We start from the raw sequence: 21,481 nt of genomic DNA on the forward strand, positions 1-21,481 counted from the left end.
GAGGAATTGCGAGAGGGGGATGGCGTTTTTGCAAGAGACAGGGTGAGAAGAGGAATAGTCCAGATAGCTGTGAGAGTCAGTAGGCTTATAGTAGACATCAGTGGATGAGCTGTCTCCAGAGACAGAGACAGAAAGATCTAGAAAGGGGAGGGAGGTGTCGGAAATGGACCAGGTAAACTTGAGGGCAGGGTGAAAGCTGGAGGCAAAGTTAATAAAGTCAACGAGCTCTGCATGCGTGCAGGAAGCAGCGCCAATGCAGTCGTCGATGTAGCAAAGGAAAAGTGGGGGACAGATACCAGAATAGGCACGGAACATAGATTGTTCCACAAACCCAACAAAAAGGCAGGCATAGCTAGGACCCATACGGGTGCCCATAGCTACACCTTTAGTTTGGAGGAAGTGGGAGGAGCCAAAGGAGAAATTATTAAGAGTAAGGACTAATTCCGCTAGAGGGAGCAGAGTGGTGGTAGAGGGGAACTGATTAGGTCTGGAATCCAAAAAGAAGCATAGAGCTTTGAGACCTTCCTGATGGGGGATGGAAGTATATAGGGATTGGACATTTTTTTTTTCTGGAGATACTGTAATGAGAAATGCAGAGATGGCAGAGGAACTGAATGCGTATTTTGCATCAGTCTTCACAATGGAAGACATCTGCAGTATACCGGACCTTCAGGAGTGTCAGGGAAGTGAAGTTTGTGCTGTGAAAATTACAGCTGAGAAGGTTTATTATCAAGGCATGTGACATGAAATTTATTAACTTAGCAGCAGCAGTTTAATGCAATACATAATCTAGCAGAGAGAGAGAAAAATAATAAATAAAATAAAACTAATAAATAAACAAGTAAATCAATTATGTATATTGAATAGATTTTTTAAAATGTGCAAAAACAGAAATACTGCATATTTTAAAGAAGTAAGGTAGTGTCCAAAGCTTCGATGTCCATTCAGGAATCGGATGGCAGAGGGGAAGAAGTTGTTCCTGAATCGCTGAGTGTGTGCCTTCAGGCTTCTGTACCTCCTACCTGATGGTAACAGTGAGAAAAGGGCATGCCCTGGGTGCTGGAGGTCCTTAATAATGGTCACTGCCTTTCTGAGACACCGCTCCCTAAAGATGTCCTGGGTACTTTGTAGGCTAGTGCCCAAGATGGAGTTGACTAGATTTACAACCTTCTGCAGCTTCTTTCGGTCCTGTGCAGTGGCCCCTCCCCAATACCAGACAGTGATGCAGCCTGTCAGAATGCTCTCCACAGTACAACTATAGAAGTTTTTGAGTGTATTTATTGCTCAGGAAGCTGAATGGTCTGAGGGTGGATAAATCTCCTGGAACTAATAGAATGCACCCTTGGGTTCTGAAGGAAGTAGCTGGAGAGATTACGGAGACATTAACGATGACCTTTCATTTTTTTGAGGATGTGACTAAGCACATTGATGAAGGTAGAGTTGTAGATGTAGTGTATATGGATTTCAGCAAGGCTTTTGATAAGGTATCCCATGCCAGGCTTATTGAGAAAGTAAGGAGGCATGGGATCCAAGGGGGCATTGCTTTGTGAATCCAGAACTGGCTTGCCCACGGAAGGCAAAGAGTGGTTGTAGACGGGTCATATTCTGCTTGGAGGCCGGTGACCAGTGGTGTACGTCAGGGTTCTGTTCTGGGACCCCTACTCCTTGTGATTTTTATAAATGACCTGGATCAGGAAGTGGAGGGATGGGTTAGTAAATTTGCTGATGACACAAAGGTTGGGTGTGTTGTGGATAGTGTGGAGGGCTGTCAGAGGTTACAACAGGACATGGATAGGATGCAAAACTGGGCTGAGAAGTGGCAGATGGAGTTCAACCCAGATAAGTGTGAGGTGGTTCATTTTGGTAGGTCAAATATGATGGCAGGATATAGTATTAATGGTAAGACTCTTGGCAGTGTGGAGGATCAGAGGGATCTTGGGGTCCGAGTCCATAGGACACTCAAAGCTGCTACGCAGGTTGACTGTGGTTAAGAAAGCATACGGTGCATTGGCCTTCATCAATCGCGGGATTGAGCTTAAGAGCCAAGAGGTAATGTTGCAGCTATACAGGACCCTGGTCAGACCCCACTTGGAGTACTGTGCTCAATTCTGGTCGCCTCACTACAGGGAGGATGCAGAAACCATAGAAAGGGTGCAGAGAAGATTTAGAAGGATGTTGCCTGGATTGGGGAGCATGCCTTATGAGATGAGGTTGAGTGAACTTGGCCTTTTCTCCTTGGAGCGACAGAAGATGAGCGGTGACTTGATAGAGGTGTACAAGATAATGAGAGGCATTGTTCGTGTGGATAGTCAGAGGCTTTTCCCCAGGGCTGAAATGGCTAGCAAGAGAGCGCATAGTTTTAAGGTGCTTGGAAGTAGGTACAGAGGAGAGGTCAGGGGTAAGTTTTTTACGCAGAGAGTGGTGAATGTGTGGAATGGGCTGCTGGCAGCGGCGGTGGAGGTGGAAATGATTGGGTCTTTTAAGAGATTCCTGGATGGATACATGGAGCTTAGAAAAATAGAGGGCTATGGGTAAAGCCTAGGTAGTTCTAAGGTAAGGATATGTTCGGCACAGCTTTGTGGGCTGAAAGGCCTGTATTGTGCTGTATGTTTTCTATGTTTCTAATCAATAGATTCTGGCATTGTACCGGATGACTGGAAAATTGGAAATGTTATTCTGCTATTTAAGAAGGGTGGGAGGCAGCAGATAGGAAACTATAGACTTGTTAGCCTGACATCAGTGGTGGGGAAGTTGTTGGAATCGATTGTTAGAGATGAGATTGTGGCATACCTGGAGGCACACGACAAGATAGGCCAAAGCCAGTATGGTTTCCTGAAAGGAAAGTCCTGCCTGACTAACCTATTGCAATTCTTTGAGGAAATTACAAGCAGGGTAGACAAAGGAGATGCAGTAGATGTGGTGTACTTGGATTTTCAGAAGGCCTTTGACAAGGTGCCACACATGAGGCTGCTTAGCAAGATAAGAGCCCATGGAATTACAGGGGAGTTACAAGCATGAGTGGAACATTGGCTGGTCGGCAGAAAGCAGAGAGTGGGAATAAAGGGATCCTATTCTGGCTGGCTGCCGGTTACCAGTGGAGTTCCACAGGGGTCAGTGTTGGGACTGCTGCTTTTTATGATGTAAGTCAGTGATTTGGACTATGGGATTAATGGATTTGTGGCTAAATTTGCCGATGATACAAAGATAGGTGGAGGAGCAGGTAGTGTTGAGGAAACCGAGAGCCTGCAGAGAGACTTAGATAGTTTAGAGGAAAGGGCAAAGAAGTGGCAAATGAAATACAATGTTGGAAAGTGTATGGTCATGCACTTTGGTGGAAGAAATAAATGGGCAGACTATTATTTAGATGGGGAGAGAATTCAAAATGCAGAGATGCAAAGGAACTTGGGAGTCCTTGTGCAGGATACCCTAAAGGTTAACCTCCAGGTTGAGTCATTGGTGAAGAAGACGAATGCAATGTTGGCATTCATCTCTAGAGGTAGAGAATATGAGAGCAGGGATGTGATGTTGAGGCTCTATAAGGCACTCGTGAGACCACACTCGGAGTATTGTGTGCAGTTTTGGGCTCCTTATTTTAGAAAGGATATACTGACATTGGAGAGGGTTCAGAGAAGATTTATGAGAATGATTCCAGGAATGGAAGGGTTACCATATGAGAAACGTCTGGCAGCTCTTGGGCTATATTCCCTGGAGTTCAGGAGAATGAGGGGGGATCTCATAGAAACATTCTGAATGTTAAAAGGCCTGAACAGATTAGATATGGCAAAGTTATTTCCCATGGTAGTGGATTCAAGAGGGCACAACTTCAGGACTGAAGGACGTCCATTCAGAACAGAGATGTGGAGAAATTACTTTAGTCAGAGGATGGTAAATCTGTGGAATTTGTTGCCACGAGCGGCTGTGGAGGCCAAGTCATTGGGTGTATTTAAGGTAGAGATAGATAGGTTCTTGATTAGCCAGGGCATCAAAGGGTATGGGGTGAAGGCAGGGGAGTGGGGATGACTGGAAGAATTGGATCAGCCCATGATTGAATGGCAGAGCAGACTCGATGGGCCAAATGGCCTACTTCTGCTCCTATATCTTATGGTCTTACATTCTCTTTCTCAACCCCATTCTCCTGCCTTCTCCTCGTAACCTTTGACACCCTTACTAATCAAGATCCTATCACCCTCCACTTTAAATTTATCTGATGACTTGGCCTCCACAGCATCAGTGAACTCCACAGATTCACCACCCTCTGGCTAAAGTGACGTCACATTCTGTCGGATGCCTAACGATCGGCTGCTGCGATGAGGGCAGTTTGAAGGTAGACACATTACCCCAGTAGGGAGACCGAGGCGTTGGGGCACACTCCTCTGAGAATTCTCAAACCTTCTGCCATTTTCAGCAGCAATTCTACAGTTGTAAATGAGTATTTCCATCGGTCGGAGTCAGGTTTATTGTCACTGACATGTCATGAATTCTGTTTTGCAGCAGCGGTACAGTGCATTAAAACATCCAGTGAGCAGCCTCCTGTCCATAACAAAATGGCCACTGAGGTCTGTTCGTGACTTCCTGCTGCTCCAGCCCATCCATGTTGAGATTCGACGTGTTGTGCGCTCAGAGATGAGAGTCTGCACCTCACTCTTATAATGTGTTATTACAGTTACTGTCACCTTCCTATTAGCTTAGAGCTTACAGCACAGAAACAGGCCCTTCAGCCCATCTAGTCCATGCTGAGCCATTTAAACTGCCTAGTCCCATCGACCTGCACCCGGACCGTGGCCCTCCATACCCGTTCCATCCATGTACCGATCCAAAGTTCTCTTTAACACTGACGTCAAAATCTCACCCACCACCTGTGCTGGCAGCTCGTTCCACACTCTCACCACCTAATAAAGTGGCCGCTCAATGTGAGGGTGAGGGTGTGTGTTTTTAAAGTGCTAAAATTGTGAGCTGGTGTCCGCAGTGTCATTTTCTGTTCAGAAATCTGATGGCGGAGGAGAAAAAGCTGTTGGCAAAACATTCAGTGTGTGTCTTCATGCCCCTGTACCACTTCTCTGATGGTAGCAATGAGAAGAGGACGTGCTATAAATGCGCGCACACACACACACACACACACACACACACACACACACACACACACACACAGAATACTGGAGGAACTCGGCATGTCAGGCAGCATCTACGGAGAGGAATGAACAGCCAAGGTCCCAGCCTGAACCGTCAGCTAGAAGACAATCAGAATCACGTTTATTATCACCGGCATGTGACGTGAAATTTGTTAACTTAGCAGTAGCAGTTCAGTGTAATGCATAATATAGAAGAAAAAAACACAAAATATAATAATAAATCAATTACAGTATACGTATATTGACTAGATTAAAATTCGTGCAAAAAACAGAAATACTGTATATTTAAAAAAAGTGAGGTAGTGTCCAAAGGTTCAATGTCCATTTAGTAATCAGATGGCAGAGGGGAAGAAGCTGTTCCTGAATCACTGAGTGCGTGCCTTCAGGCTTCTGTACCTCCTGCCTGATGGTAGCAGTGAGAAAAGGGATGAAAACATGCTCTGGATGCAGGAGGTCCTTGTTAATGAACGTCACCTTTGTGAGGCATTGCCTTTTGAAGATGTCTTTGATGGGGGTTGGGGATGTGATAATGTCAGCCTTCCCATCTCTTCTGTAATATTTGATAGAGGTTTTGCTCTGTGTGTTATTGGGACAGTAGGAGTATAATTTGTTAATTGGTCGGTGCTTTATTTTTCTTCCCATCCAGGCAGGGAAGTGATTCCTCCCCGGATGAAGTTGGTGCGTCGGCCATCCTGACGGCCCAGCTGGATGAGGAGCTGGGAGGTGGCCCAGTCCAGGTAAGCTCCCCTCCTTCTCGATCAAAGAGTCGAACAGCTAACGCTGGACGTAGGTGCCAGATCACTTTGGTTAATAAAATCGAGTTTTTTTTTTAAAGTGGGGGCTGTTAATTTTCAGGCAGCTGTTCTGGTGTGGAAGAAGGTGCCAGCAATCCTCGGTGACAACTTGAAGAGAACAGCTCCCTGAGTTTTTGCTGTTTGTTTGTGTGAAGCACCAGTGGCACGATTGGGCTTTGTGGGCATGAGTATCACAAGGGCTGCTTCACTCCTCCTCTTGGTTCAAATGGTCGCCCTGTCCCTCAGTCCAAAAGAGTTGGCAATTTGACTGTACTGGCATCAGCTTTTTAATTCTCAGGTATTTTGCATGAAACTTGCCAAATACTGATTTGAAAAAAAAAAGCAAAAGGCAGTACTGTCTACAACCACACAGTGGAATATATTTAATGTGTAATTTGATTTCACATTACGAATATTCCAGAATGAAAAGAATTCTCACTGGCACTTAAACTATTTGCTGTTTGGATTCGAGTTATCTTGGCTAATATTTTGCTTTCCCACCAATCATCTTCCTTTTTGTAGTTTGGTGTTCTTCCATCGTAGTTGGAGTATCTGTCCATTTCCCTCATGGCAGTCTCGCGAATCTTAGCACTTCGATTCACAGCTGTGTAACTGCGGGAATTACGAAAGGGGAGGTGTGTGAAGCAGCTAACAGTTGAACATCTCTGCTTTGTGGGCAAAGTCGTGACCAACCAAGTCCCTGGGGATGTCACACGTTGGTCCACAGCTCCTCCCTGGTTATGTGGATGTAGCTCTCTGACACTGAAGATGGCTGTGAGCTGCTAACACTCTTGTGATCGATATGCTTGGAGGTTCAGTTACCATCGAGCATCATTTATTGGAATAAAGATTTAATTGTTGTAAATAACATCCATAAGGTCTTGTGGAACAAAATAATTGGGAAGTTGACAGTTGGAACTCGAACGTTATGACAGGGTAGCTTCTTTTTCCTTTCCAAGCGTGCAGTGCACTTAATCTTTCTGTTACAACAGTCTAGATTTCGTAATGACCAGATTTCCTTTACTGTTCTGAGTAGACTAGGAATGATCTGCTTTCACTAACAGCCTTTCCCAGGAGCGTGACATAAACGCTGGGAAGAATTTCCCAGCAGGTAAGTGTTTCTGACGTGGATCGAGGGGCAGAGCATCCATTTTGAGACTTGAGGAATTTCTTCTCAAGAGTTTTGTGTCCCTTGGAGTTTTCCTTTCCAGCAAGACTGAGAGTGGCTCATCAAAATATGTTCAAAGTTGGAATATATTAATCCTTAAAAATTGAGAGTTGCGGGGTGGGGGAGAAAGGAAAGACATTATACTTGGGAAGTTGTATCAGCCATAACCCCCGTCGATGAATGGAATAATGGCTCAGCATGGACTAGATGGGCCGAATGGCCTGTTTCTGTGCTGCAGTACTCTACGATTAGCCGGGCAGGCTTCGGGGGTGGGGGGGGGGGGCGTTGATGTCTGACTGGTCTATTCCTGCTTCCATTTCATCTTGTCTAATTGTTTGCGCTTGAAGCGGACTCCTTTGCTAACTGACTGAATTCCTGATTCCCCACAGGGGCTTGACGGTTCCCGAATCGTTAACCAGGTATTGACGTAGATCGTGGTTTTGTGCGTGAGGCAGAACGTTGTAGAGAATATAGAAATGCCTGTGTGTTAGATAGTAGTGTACGTCCAGATTGTGTCCAGTGCTGCTGCTTGGTTTTGCCTGCTCTGCACAAAGTGGATGGCCGCTTCACAACAATATTGAGTAGGGACTGGTGCCTGTAGCTGGGTGCCTCACTTCACTCGGAACCTATTGAGTTCCTCTGCTTCTATCACCCCCTCCCAACACCCCTCTGTGTCACCTGCTCTCAAATATTAGACCTAGAATGCCTTTCTTCCCTTCTCTTCCCGAGCCTCCTGCTCGAGCAGACATCCAATCCCAGGACTCACTGACCTGGAACAGCCTAACGTACATGAATGTCATTCGTCACCCTACATTTAACTCTTGTGTTTTGTCTTTTCCTGTAAATTGCTGGTGACCTCCTCCATTTTATCCTCTCCTGCTCCACGTCCTGGCACTGATCTTGTTCAGCCCCCGTACTTCTTGACTTGTATTGAGTCCTGATTTCAACAATACCTTTTGTTTTTCCCGGAAGGTCTGACTTTACTCTCCATGGGTTAATCTCCCTCGCTGGCTCTGTAATTGCCTGCTCTACAGTTCACTGCGCTCCCAGTCCAGGCCCTTGGCTATTCCTGGATTTAATGGCACTGTTCTGATTGATTTAGTCCCAGTACACCACACCAGCCGAGATCCCTCACCTGGGCTCACCCCATCTGCCTGCCTCTGCCCATCTCCTACTGCCTTTGGGTGGGAGATGGAGGATTCCTGGATCCCATGCCACCAGACTCAAACAGCTGTTGCCCTACGGCTCCTGGACCATTGTCAATGGCTTCAGTTGGCTCAGAGCTAATTCGAGGCTCCAGACCGTCATAGCCTCCGGATTCAGATTCTGGAATCGTGATGGCATGCTCAGATTCCATAGCCTACACATTCACTTTCAAGGACTCTGCCACTCCTGTTCTCAGTACTTTTGATTTACGTGCACATTGAATGTTTGTCAGTCAAGGTTCAAGGTACATTTATTATCAAAGTATGTATGTAGTACACAACTCTGAGATTTGTCTTCTCCAGATAGCCACAAAACACAAAGAAAAACCATGGGGGCTGTTCAAAGAAAAAACATGAACCACCCCCACCCCCCCACTCAAAACATTCACATCGTGCAAACAGCAACAAGAATATCAAATGCACCCCCCCACCCGCAAAAAACAAATCATGCAAACAGCAACAAGAACATCAGAACCCCCCAAATGGAAAAAAAATGGCACAAACAGCAATAAGAACATCATACCCCCCCCCCCGCACAAGAATAACTAACACATTGTGCAAACTAAGAAAGAATGGGAAGAAAGCACAGGATGTAAAAATATAAAACTGAAAGAGTTAAATTTGAGCTACAGTCTGATCTATAAATCACATACAGGCAGAGAGAGAGAGACATTTATGTGTGGTTTTCCATGGATTCTATCATATTTCTTGTGGGTGCCTGTAGGAGATGAATCTGAAGGTTGTGTATGGTATGCAGTACATACTTTGATAACAGATTTACATTAAACTTTGGATCTACTCCAGTCCCTGGAATTTGCTTCCTCACCCTCCATCTGCTGGGCATCCAGCACACTTTTCACTGGTACTCACACAACAGTCTGCAGTTCATCTTCTCCACTCTGCTGCCTTGGTGCATTCTGCTTTGCGAAAGGCTCCGAAGTAAGAAGTTTCTGTGCCTGTTGGCGTGTCAGGGGTCAACGCCTGAACCCTTTTACTTGCTTGCATGCATACAGTCCCCTCAAACGTTAACGTGGGTGGAGTATTTTTTATTGGCAAAAGCGATGGTATCTTGTGTTTCTTGGAACTTCCAGTTCAAACCCACCGGCAGCTCGCTAAAGGATACCAATCCCTCCCCTCCCTCCCTCCTCGTTACTAACTCTGTATTTGCTACGATGGTACTGGTTTAGATTACTACCACAGCATGAAGAAACTAGTGACAATGCTCGATCTCGAGTTAATACATTTTTTCCTCCCTCCTTATTTTTTAATTGCATTAACACCTCTTGCAATGGCAGGAGGAGTAAACTTTTAAGTCTGTGATCATCCCTGCATTAAAAGCTTTGTAGCTAATTTAATTTGAGTTTTGCTATGAGTTTGTTTACTAAGTGCCTCTGGTGCCTGTTGGTTCATCCTGACTTTGGGGTTTGGGTGACAACCGGCAAGCCTGGAATCTGGTGCCAACCATCTGCTCTGCAACTTTTGAACTAACAGTGATGCCTTTTGTTACACACCAGCTCCATGCCTTCAGAACACGTAATACAGTATCTGTATTTTCAAAATAGCACCTAATTATTATCTTGTCAGGTCTCTAAACTTTTTCTGCCTACTTGTTTGTGAGGCTGTTGTGTTGAGAAGCAGGCATGTGTGGCTGTATTGCCCAATAGGAACACTGTCTGAGCACACGCATCATTAGTAATGTGTTGAATCCTACTTTGGGATGTCCTTAAGCACGATTTGAGACACATGCAGTTCTAGGCTTTGCCCACTAGATGGAGCAGTGGAGCCTCTGAAAAAAATTACCTTGAGGGCCGTGCCTTGTCCCACTCCTGCTGACTCACTAAACTCAATGCATTCAGATGTTGGGTGGTGCATTTGTTTTTGAAAATGCAAGTGGGCAGAAATGCCTAACGTGGGTTCCACTTTAGGGAAGAGCTCTGGTTAATTCCTAAAAGCTTAGAATAACTTTGTTTGTCACATGTACATCAAAGCATGTAGTCACATGTGTCCTTTTGCGCCAAGTCGGATCAGTGAGCAGTGTGCTGGGAGTAGCCCGCAAATGGCGCCATGCTTCCAGTGCCAATATAGTTTGCTCACAACTTACTAACCCTAATCTTAATTGTATATCTTTGGAAACTGGAAGACCTGGAGGAAACTCCTGCAGTGATCGTACAAACTCCTTAGAGACAGCATCATGGGAATTGAACCCCAATCGGTGATCATTGGCACCGTAAAGCGATTGCACCAACTGGTCCAGTACAATGTGGAACCATACCGCCATTCTAAAAATGTTCTGCTGTATTTCCTCACAAACATGAGGAAATCTGCAGATGCTGGAATTTCAAGCAACACACATAAAAGTTGCTGGTGAACGCAGCAGACCAGGCAGCATCTCTAGGAAGAGGTACAGTCGACATACCTCTTCATCGAACACCTATGCTCTGTCTGCCAGAGAAAGCAGGATCTCCCAGTGGCCACACATTTTAATTCCACGTCCTATTCCCATTCTGATATGTCTATCCACGGCCTCCTCCACTGTAAAGATGAAGCCACACTCAGGTTGGAGGAACAACACCTTATATTCCATCTGGGTAGCCTCCAACCTGATGGCGTGAACATTGACTTCTCAAACTTCCGCTAATGCCCCACCTCCCCCTCGTACCCCATCCGTTATTTTTATATATATATATATAATATTCTTTTTCTTTCTCTCTCTCTCTCTCTCTCTCTCTCTCTCTCTCTCTCTCTCTCTCTCTCTCTCTCTCTCTCTCTCTCTCTCTCCTTTTTCTCCCTCTGTCCCTCTCTCTCTCTCTCTCTCTCTCTCTCTCCTTTTTCTCCCTCTGTCCCTCTCACTATACTCCTTGCCCATCCTCTGAGTGTCCCCCCCCCCCACTTTCTTTCTCCCTGGGCCTCCTGTCCCATGATCCTCTCATATCCCTTTTGCCAATCACCTGTCCAGCTCTTGGCTCCATCCCTCCCCCTCCTGTCTTCTCCTATCATTTTGGATCTCCCCCTCTTCCCTCCCCCCCACTTTCTAATCTCTTACTATCTCTTCTTTCAGTTAGTCCTGACGAAGGGTCTCGGCCTGAAACGTCGACTACACCTCTTCCTAGAGATGCTGCCTGGCCTGCTGCGTTCACCAGCAACTTTGATGTGTGTCGCTGTATTTCCTGTTTTTTATTCCAACTGTGTGGTGGAGGGTCCATCAAAATTTTAACTTGTAGACCATGACTGTTCCCAGCATGTTGCACTTTCCTGTACTCCAGGAAGTCTTTCATCCCAAAGTTTAGAAGTTGGAGGCTTCCAACTCTTGGTTTTAAGATCACGAAAGGAGATTTATGTACTGAATTGGCTACAAAAATACTGCGGCCCGTAATCTGTAAACCTGAGGCTTTGCCAGCAGGGATAAAACTTCCGTCTCATGGTTCCGGCAACCCAGATTCAATCCCAACGAGACAGCTGTCTGTGTGGGATTTGCACGTGTTTCCCCTGACCACCTGGATTCTCGAGCCCTCCTCCATGGCCCAAAGGTGTGCGGGTTGGCACATCAATTGGCCCTAGCGCGTAGAATCTGGGGCGGGGCACAGTGGTGGTGATGGGAAGAATAAAACTAGGATTAGTGTAAATGGGTGTTGGAACGGTCAGCCCAGAGTTGCCAGGCTGAAGGGCTTGCTTCTGTCCTGTGTAATTAATTCTGTGTTATAAATGGGACCCACTTTGGAGGTTTTGGAGGATAAAAAGCAACTAATTCCTTTGACAGTTCGTTACACACACACACAATTCTGGAGGAGCTCTGCACATCAGTGGAGGGGATCTGCCTTTTCATGCTGTGGTTATGATGCTCCCTGGGATATCTGAGACCAGCTGCAGAGTGGTCACAGCTCCTGTCCTTGTCGCCAGGCTTGCACCCTCTGAGAGGAATGCGCGGCTCGAAACCTTTTCTTCCCCCGTGCCAGCCATTTGTAGCAAGATTTTTGGGAATGCAGCAAGGCCGATTTTTATTCTCGACCCATGGCATTGAGGCGCAGTGGATAGCGGGATAGCATAACGGTTGGCAGCGCCGGAGACCCGGGCTCAATTCCCACTGCTGTCTGTACGCTGTCCCTGTGACCATGTGGGTTTCCTCCGGGTGCTCGGGTTTCCTCCCACAGTTCCAAAGAGGTACAGAGTAGTAAGGGTTTGTAAATTGAGGGCATGCTGTTTGGTGCTGGAAATATGGCAATACTTGCGGGCTGCCCTTGGCACATCTCTGGACTACGCTGGTTGTTGATTCAAAGCAATGCGTTTTTACTGTATGTTTTGATGTATGTATGACAAATAAAGCTAATCTAATCATTAAAAAATTGTCCTTGGGGGCGCTGGGTCTCTTCATAGGACAGGAAGGTGACCAAATGTGAACATTGCCACGTTGGTCTCTGCGTCCGATAACTGTTTCTTTCCCTTACCAGGTACGCGTGATCCAGGGGAAAGAGCCAGCCCACCTGATGAGTATGTTCGGAGGGAAGCCACTGGTGGTCTACAAAGGCGGGACCTCCAGGGACGGTGGCCAGAGTACACCCGCAGACAACCGCCTCTTCCAAGTTCGGGCCTGCAGCTCCGGTTCCACCCGAGCAGTAGAGGTTAGTCGATTTGCTTTTCATCTCCTGAATTCGACCATCTTTAAGGGCAGGGTCACTCTTCACTTGTTTGCCTTTTGTCCATTGTCATTCTCTGCGTGTAGTTTCTCATTGATTCTGTTATATTTCTATGTTTTATTGTGAATGCCTGAATTAATCTCAAGGTAATATATGGTGACACATACAGACTTCGATAATAGAATTACTTTGAAACTAGTTTTGATGCAAATGATTATTTGGGCTGATCCGAAGCTGCAGCAATACTGATTGCTGCCAGCAGGCGTCACTGATGAGCTGATCTGCAGCAGGCTGGAGACAGTAGCTCGCACAAAATGCTGGAGGAAGTCGGCAAACTAGGCAGCATCTTTCGAAGGGAATAAACAGTCAGCGTTTTGGGTTGAGACCCTTCATCAGGAAGCTAAATAGGACATAAAAGGTAAATGGTAGGGCATTGAAGAACGCTGTAGAACAGAGGGATCTAGGAATAATGGTGCATAGTTCCTTGAAGGTGGAATCTCATGTGGATAGGGTGGTGAAGAAAGCCTTTGGTTCGCTGGCCTTTATTAATCAGAGCATTGAGTATAGGAGTTGGGATGTAATGTTGAAATTGTATAAGGCATTGGTAAGGCCAAATTTGGAGTATTGTGTACAGTTCTGGTCACTGAGTTATAGGAAAGAGGTCAATAAAATTGAGAGAGTACAGAGGAGATTTACTAGAATGTTGCCTGGGTTTCATCTCCTAAATTACAGAGAAAGGTTGAACAAGTTAGGTCTTTATTCTTCGGAACGTAGAAGGTTGGGGGGGTACTTGATAGAGGTGTTTAAAATTATGAGGGGGATTGATAGAGTTGATGTGGATAGGCTTTTTCCATTGAGAGTGGGGGAGATTCAAACAAGAGGCTATGAGTTGAGAGTTATGGGGCAAAAGTTTAGGGGTAACATGAGGGGGAACTTCTTTACTCAGAGAGTGGTAGCTGTGTGGAACGAGCTTCCAGCAGAAGTGGTTGAGGCAGGTTCGATGTTGTCGTTTAAAGTTAAATTGGATAGATATATGGACAGGAAAGGAATGGAGAGTTATGGGCCGAGTGCAGGTCGGTGGAACTGGGTGAGAGTAAGAGTTCGGCACGGACTAGAAGGGCTGAGATGGCCTGTTTCCGTGTTGTAATTGTTATATGTTATATTGTTATATAAATTCCTCCTTTCGGCCAGGAGGTGTAAGAGCCTTGGATCCTGCACTACCAGCTTCAGGAGCAGTTATTACCCTATAGCCATCAGGCTCCTGCACCAGCGTGGGTAACTTCACTCACCACAACTTTGAACTGAGTTCACAATCTGCTAACTCACTTTCAGAGATTTCATAACTCGTGTTATCAGTATCATTTATGTTTTTTTTATATTTGCGCAATTTGCCTTATTTTGCACATTGGTTTGTTTTGTCAGTCTTGGTTTATACATAGTTTTTCATCAATTTTACTGTATTCCTTTTCCTGTGAGTGCCTTAAAGAAAATGACTCTCAGGGTAGTGAATGGTGACATGTACATACTTCGATAATAAACTGGCAATCTCCCAGTCAAAAAATTGTGCATTTGGACCTGAGTGTACCTCCTCGACTAATCAGATTGGAGGATTGTGAAATAAATATTGATTGGAATCTTCACTAGAGTTCAAGGAGGTTTGGGAGTTACACATTGGCATGGACCTGTATTGATCCTGATGAAGGGTCTCTGCCCCAAACCTCGATTGTTTATTTCCCATCACAGATGCTGCCTGACTTGCTGAGCTCCTACAGCGTTCTGTGTGTGGTGCTCAAACTTTACTGTATCTTGCGTTTCTGGGCCATGTATCAGCTGGATCAGAGTCTCTTGCAGCAATCACAACTTCATAGCGTGATCACAACTTCCTCAATTCCAACACATTCCACACTCGTGAGGAACCTTTCAGTAATGTTGGGCTTGTTGACTCTCACGTGAGGCACTGACTGTTTTAATGTGCGGGTATCAAACTTCCGCCCTAGCTGGGAGCTTTACATTTCGTCCTCTAATTCCTCACCCCCTCTTCTACAGCCCACCCCCCCCCAATCTTAAAGCCTGACGGGTGGCATTCCCATCTGAGTCTGAGAGGTCAAAGCTTGCTTCAGGCTGGGAACTCTTAAGCTCTTGGCTGAATCTTACTTTGTGACACTGTCTTAACCCTTTGCCAGTATGACTGAATAACCAATCTGACTAATGTGTTCTTCTCCATCGAAGCTTTCCAAGTGCAAACTGGGTCTAGTGTTTCTGTGCTTGACTGCAGAGCTCTGGAGAGAGCGAACTAAATGCAGGTCTTTATCCATATTGATCAATCCACTTGGTTCCCCACCTCCTTGGCTTTCTTCCCCCCCCCCACCCCCCATGGTCTACTGTCCTCTCCTGTCACATTCCTTAGAGCTGAGGAGGAATTTCTTTAGCCTTTGAGTGACAAATCTGTGGAATTCATTGTCGCAGGTGGCTGTGGGAGCCAAGTCTTTGGGTATGTTTAAAGCAGAGGTTGAGAGGTTCTTGATGAGTCAGGGCGTCAAAGGTTCCAGGGAGAAGGCAGGAGAAAGGGGTTGAAAGGGATAATGAATCAGCCATGATGGGATGGCAGAGCAGACACTGAGCTGAATGGCCCAATTCTGTTTGTATATCTTATGGTCTTCAACCCTTTACCTCCTCCTACTATCACTTCCCAGCTTTTTCACCTCATCCACCTTGTGCCTCACCTGTCCTCACCTATCACTTGTCAATTTGTACGTCTTCCTGCTCCCTACCTTTCCGGTCCCGATGAATGACCTCGGCCCGAAATGTCAACTGTTCATTTCCCTCCGTAGATGTCGCCTGATCGACCGCGTTCCTTCAGCACTTTGTGTGCTGCTTGAGGTTTCCGGCCTCTGCACAATCTCTTGTGTGTCCATGTTTGTAGACTCCTTGGTTGACCCGGCTGGCGAACCACACCTTCCCCATGGCAGAATAGGTTGTGGCCTTCCTGCCACAGCTTCCCTGTTTTCCACATAACGGAGTCATAACTTCCCATCTTCTTTCCGAATCCCAAAAGAGAATGGGGAGGCAGCTGTTTGTTGTAGCTGGTGTCCCAGAAGAGCCAGGCTTTTTGTCGTTGTTGCTGGTTTGCATTTGGCTCCCTTACACCTGTGGGCCTGGGCTTCAGCGTAATCTGACACGCTGAGTGAAATCCCTCGCAGAAGCTTCAGGTCCACTCTACTCTGCTGGGATCCCCGCCGCGGAAGTGGCAGATAACTGTGGAGGCCAAGTCATTGAGGAGGGATTTCTTTAGGCATAGAGTGAGGTGTCTGTGGAATTCATTGCCAAGTCACTGGGGCATAGGTGGTTAGATTCTTGATGAGTAAGAGCATCAAAGTTTATGGGAGAAGGCAGAAGAATGGGGTTGAGAGGGAAAATAAATCAGCCATGATCGAATGGCAGAGCAGATTCTGTGCTGAATGGCCTAATTCAGTTCCTATGTCTTTTGATCTTCTTGGTCCAAACAGTAGATTCAACAATGCTCCCTTTTCAATCCTGGATGGAGGAGGTTGCTTCCTGTTACCTACTTGCCAACTCTAGTCTCAAATCCTGCTTCCCTCCACCTTAAAAAGGGATAGGAGAACTATGGCAGTCCACTCCCCACCTCCCTTCCCATCCCTCCTGCCAGCTCCCCCTTATTGCAGACAGTGAGTTGAGCATCGAGAATGAATAATTATTTCTAAGTAATTCACAGCACACACAAAATGCTGGAGGAACTCAGCAGGCCAGCAGGGGAAATAAATAGACAACCTTTTGGGCCAGGGTTCTTCATTGTGACTGGAAAGGGAGGGGGAAGAAGCCAGAGTAAGAAAGTAGGGGGAGGAGGAGGAGTGAAACCAGGTTGGGAGGGGTGAGGAGGTGGTTGGCTGGGGTGGTGAATGATGTGAGAAGCTGGGAGATGATTGGTTGAAGGGCTGAGGGAGAAGGAATCTGATAGGAGAGTGGAGAAGGGGAAGGAGATGATTGGTTGAAGGGATGAGGGAGAAGGAATCTGATAGGAGAGGAGAGTGGAGAAGGGGAATGAGATGATTGGTTGAAGGGCTGAGGGAGAAGGAATCTGATAGGAGAGGAGAGTGGAGAAGGGGAAGGGGAAGGAGCACCAGAGGGAGGTGATGGGCAGCTGAGGAAAAGAGAAGGGGTGAGAGGGGAGCCCGAATGGAGAATGGCTGAGAGAAGGGAAGAAATCACTGGAAGTCTCACTGCTCTCCCTCTACTGCACATGGCTCTTCGCTCTTTAGTGAGAGCCTCCAGGCTGAGAGAATTAAAGTAATTATTTTTCTGAATAGCTTGGGGGGCATCAGGCGTTGGTGGGTTTGTTTTTAAGGCACAGTTTGTGTTGACCATGGTGACTCAGGGGTTGCTAAGACACTAATCTCCAGGAAGCGGCTGGGACCGAGAGTGACTCTGGGCTTTTGCTGGAGTCTTGCTTTTCATTGGACATAAGTAGGTAACAGCGCCCTGAAGCAGGCCTTCCATTGGAGGAGCAGATAAAGAAACCAACCAAAGTTGGGACAGGTGATTGGGTTAATGGGGGGGCGGGGAGGTCATGTGATACATCCAAGGGTGTGTTGAATCCAAGTTAGGTTCTTCCTGGAATGTTTAGTTAGGAGTTAAATTCTAAAGTCAAGTTTGAACAGACAGCATATCCTGGAAGTCCAAAGTAAATTTATTATCAAAGAACGTATATGTCACCATATACTAACCCGAGACTCATTTTCTTGCGGGCATTCACAGTAAGACAAATAAATACAATAGAATCAATGGGAAACGACACAAAGACTGACAGACAACCAGTGTGCGAAAGAAGACAAGCTGTGCAAACAACCATAACAAGTAAATAAATAACATGGGGAACATGAGTTGGAGAGTTCTTGGAAGTGAGTCCATAGCTTGTGCAGTCAGCTCAGAGTGAAGTTACCCACCCTGCTTCAGCAGTCTGATGGTTGAGGGGTGGTAACTGTTCCTGAACCTGGTGGTGTGAATCCTGAGACTCCTGTACCTCCTTCCCGATGGCAGCAGTGAGAAGAGAGCATGGCCTGGGTGCTGGGGGTCTCTAATGGCCCTTCCTTGTAGATCACACAGACTAGTAACATCTTTGTTTCCCTGGTGGAACTGCACGGGATAATTGACCAGTGGAGGAAGGAAATTCTTTAAGAGTCAGTTCCAGCTACTTCCCCAAAACAGAACTCCACCCTCCAGTTGGGACCGCTGCCATGCAATGACCAATGACTCCTCGGGTGAAAGGCATTTTGTCCTTTCTCGTAATGTGTGAGCCCCCCGCTCACTCTTTCTCTGTCTCGCAATAGCTGCGCTGTTGGTTGGATGTTGTCACACCTTGCCTGCCTCTGAGGACAATAGAAGCGTGGGGGTCACCAGGCCAGGGACACGTCGTGTAAATTTAAATAGAAGGTGTGGTCAGCTATCTAGGTCCCTGTCTACAGGACAGCAGTTGCCAACTGTATTGAAAAGTGGTCACAATCCTGCGTCTTTCACTGCCACCCCTCCCCCATCAACCCCCAATTCTCCAATTCTCACACCTTGGGGGATGCTAACCAGTTTTCAGCTGGCTACCCAAAATTACTGTCCTGCCTTCAGCCCAATCCTGTTCCTTCACTATCAGCTCCATTCCACTTGGATTACATTTTAAGCCCACTAGCATCTACCCCCACCCTGAGGATTGAGTCCTCGGGGTGTATGAAAGGGTTTTGGTTACGTGGAGCAGCCCTTGTGTTGAGTGGAAATGCAGTTACCATGGGAATGGGGAAGAGCTCGGAAGTTCCTGAATTCAATGAGGGCTAGCTGTCTCGAGGCCAAAGATTTTGGAGTTGAAGTAAGTGTGTGTGTGTGTGTGTGTGTGTGTGTGTGTGTGTGTGTGTGTGTGTTTACTGCGCCTGAGTTTATGGTGATCCTATGAACGACTTCTGTCCGCCTGCAGGTCGATGCTGCCGCCTCCAACCTGAACTCGAATGACGTCTTTGTCCTGAAGACCCCCGGCTCTTCCTACGTGTGGGTGGGCCAGGGAGCCAGTGACGCCGAGAAGCAGGGGGCGCAACAGCTCCTCGACATCCTGGGAGTCAGCGCGTCGGAGGTGGCCGAGGGGAGCGAACCAGGTGGGTGAAGAGCGCGTGGGTCCCGTGACTGGTCCAACCGGGGCCCTTCACCCTAATGGACGGCCATTTTATTTCCAATGTCTTCCCCTGCCAGAACTCGAGCAGGACGATGAAGGGCGGGGGAATCAAACCAATCATTCCCAATAGAAGGTGATGAAGAAAACTTTCTCCAGAATCAGATTTATTATCCCTGACGTATGTTGTCAAGTTTGTTTTGAGGCAGCAGTACAGTACAAGACATAAAAATTATAATAGAGTTCTAGGTAAATTTATTAACAAAGTACACATATGTTACCATATACGACCCTGAGATTAATTTTCTTGCAGTAGGATGAAGAAATACAACAGAATCATTGAACATCTACACAGAAACACTGACAAACAACCAATGTGCAAAAGAAGACGAACTGTGTGAATACAAAAAAAAAAACGCAATCAGTAAACAATATTGAGACCATGAGTTGTAGAGTCTTTGAAAGTGAACCTGTAGGTTGCGGAGTCAGTTCAGAGTTGAAGTAGCAATGAGGAGAGGGCTTGTCCTGGGTGATGAGGGTCCTTAATGATGGATGCTGCCTGTCTGAGACACCGGGGAGGCAAGTGCCCCCTGATAGAGCTGGCTGAGTTTACGACTCTCTGCAGCTTTTTCCAGTCCTGTGCAGTGACCAGACGGCGATGCGACCAGTTAGAATGCTCTCACGGTGTACCTGTAGAAACTTGCTGGCATGTCTTTGGAGACATGCCAAATCTCCTCAAACTCCTCACACAATACAGCAGCTGGGTTGCCCTCTTTGTAATTGGATCAGTACATTAGGCCTGAAAAACCTTTTCAGAGATATTGACACTCAGGAACTTGGAAAAAGCCTGAATGTTTATTTATGGAAATAACATTGTATAATACTGTATACTGTCTGTTATACTTTGTGAGCAGGAAGCTGAAATAAACCTTAAGCCTTTTTTAACCTGTATCACCCTTCAATATTACTACAAACCCAATTCATTTTGTTCTTCTGACCTTTCCCACCTACGTGCCCATGAATTTGCCATGAGATGCAAGCGTTTATATATTTGTAACGTCGATCATCTTGTTAGATTGATCTTGGAGTAGGTTAAGTCGTCAGAGCAGCATTGTGGGCCAAAGGATCTGTACTGTGCTGTTATGGTGTATGTTCGATGCCCTGTGTTTTATTTTGGTTATTTCCTAGTGATTCACGGCTTCCGATGTGCAGTCCGTGTGCTGGGTGTGTTGATTCCCTGGGTCTCTCACTCTTGGTTTTCCTGTGATTGATGGCAGGTGAGTTCTGGGACATCCTGGGAGGAAAGGCTGAGTATCGCACGTCACCAAGACTGAAGAACAAGATGGACGTTCATCCCCCTCGTCTCTTTGCCTGCTCCAACAAAACGGGCAGTTTCATTGTGAGTTTGACCTGCGTTCCGCTTCTTGGGGTTTCTGTTGATAGTTGCCCGTGTGATGCCGTAGTAACTATGGTAACAGCCAATCTTCATTCTTCATTGGGCCTCCGATTTTTGTCGTTGTCCGCAAACTTGCTAATCAGACCAAGTGTTCTCATCCAAATTTTTATTATATATGACATGTAGCAGATAGCTGTCCACTGTTCCCTATGCACACTGCCCGTCATAGGCCTGAGGCATTGACATAATGGTTCAGATTCAAATTTATTGATCACATTTACAGTGAAATGTGTCATTTGTGTTAACCAACACAAACTATTGATATACTGGGGGCAGCCCACACGTGCAAATCAGAACACAATCAACAAGCCGCATTCTTCTCAACCTCCCAGACAGCTGGACAGTCTTCCAACACCAGGGCAGGCCTCTGTGCCTCCAGTCCTTGGGCTTTGACTTCCGGACTTCTGATTGACCTTCAGGCTTAGATCTTCGGTACTGACTCCTGGACTAGCCGATGATGGGGACCCCAGACTCCAGGCTCGAACTCTGGCTGGTCCTTGGGCCTCCTCCTGCCTCCTGCTCGTGTGGACAGCCGATCCTGGGAACCACCAGCCTGGGATAGCCCTAGACCCACGTTGCTGGACTTTGAGTGTGGAGCGGAGGCCTGACCTCTAACTTCCTCCGCATCCCTGTACATAAACCCTTACATGACCCCTGATTTCCCCCCCTCTGTTCCCAAAACTATCCCTTCAAGCTTAAAAAAGCAGCTAAGTCGAAGCCATGGCCTGATGGCAACTACAGCTTGGTGCCATCTGGAACTTCTTCAGTTCAAACCCAAGGCAGTGTGGATGGGAGAAGCCCCTCACTTGCATGTAAGGTCGGCCTAAGTAGCTCGGGCTTATTGCTTCTCCCCCAGCTGCGTTCGGATCGCCGACTGTTGTTCCCGTCTTCCGGCCTGGAGTCTGATTGTGGCAATTTTTGGGAATTCAGTTAAG

At 46.6% G+C, this 21,481-nt stretch overlaps 1 protein-coding gene across 4 annotated transcripts in view; it reads left to right on the plus strand.

Annotated features, from left to right (window-relative positions):
- The window catches only part of LOC140186150 (gelsolin-like), a 98,218-nt gene that overhangs the window by 62,849 nt on the left and 13,888 nt on the right, over positions 1-21,481 (plus strand). For 2 of the 4 annotated variants that reach the window (XM_072240070.1, XM_072240068.1), the window contains exons 11-15: positions 5,776-5,866; positions 7,481-7,510; positions 12,742-12,912; positions 18,902-19,076; positions 20,368-20,489. In XM_072240070.1, the coding sequence (XP_072096171.1) occupies positions 5,776-5,866; positions 7,481-7,510; positions 12,742-12,912; positions 18,902-19,076; positions 20,368-20,489 (589 nt within the window). The remainder of the gene's footprint in view (positions 1-5,775; positions 5,867-7,480; positions 7,511-12,741; positions 12,913-18,901; positions 19,077-20,367; positions 20,490-21,481) is intronic. The other 2 variants (XM_072240071.1, XM_072240069.1) reach the window with 1 other exon arrangement.

This window comes from Mobula birostris, chromosome 22 (assembly GCF_030028105.1).
Source record: "Mobula birostris isolate sMobBir1 chromosome 22, sMobBir1.hap1, whole genome shotgun sequence".
In the NCBI taxonomy this organism is placed as follows: domain Eukaryota; kingdom Metazoa; phylum Chordata; class Chondrichthyes; order Myliobatiformes; family Myliobatidae; genus Mobula; species Mobula birostris.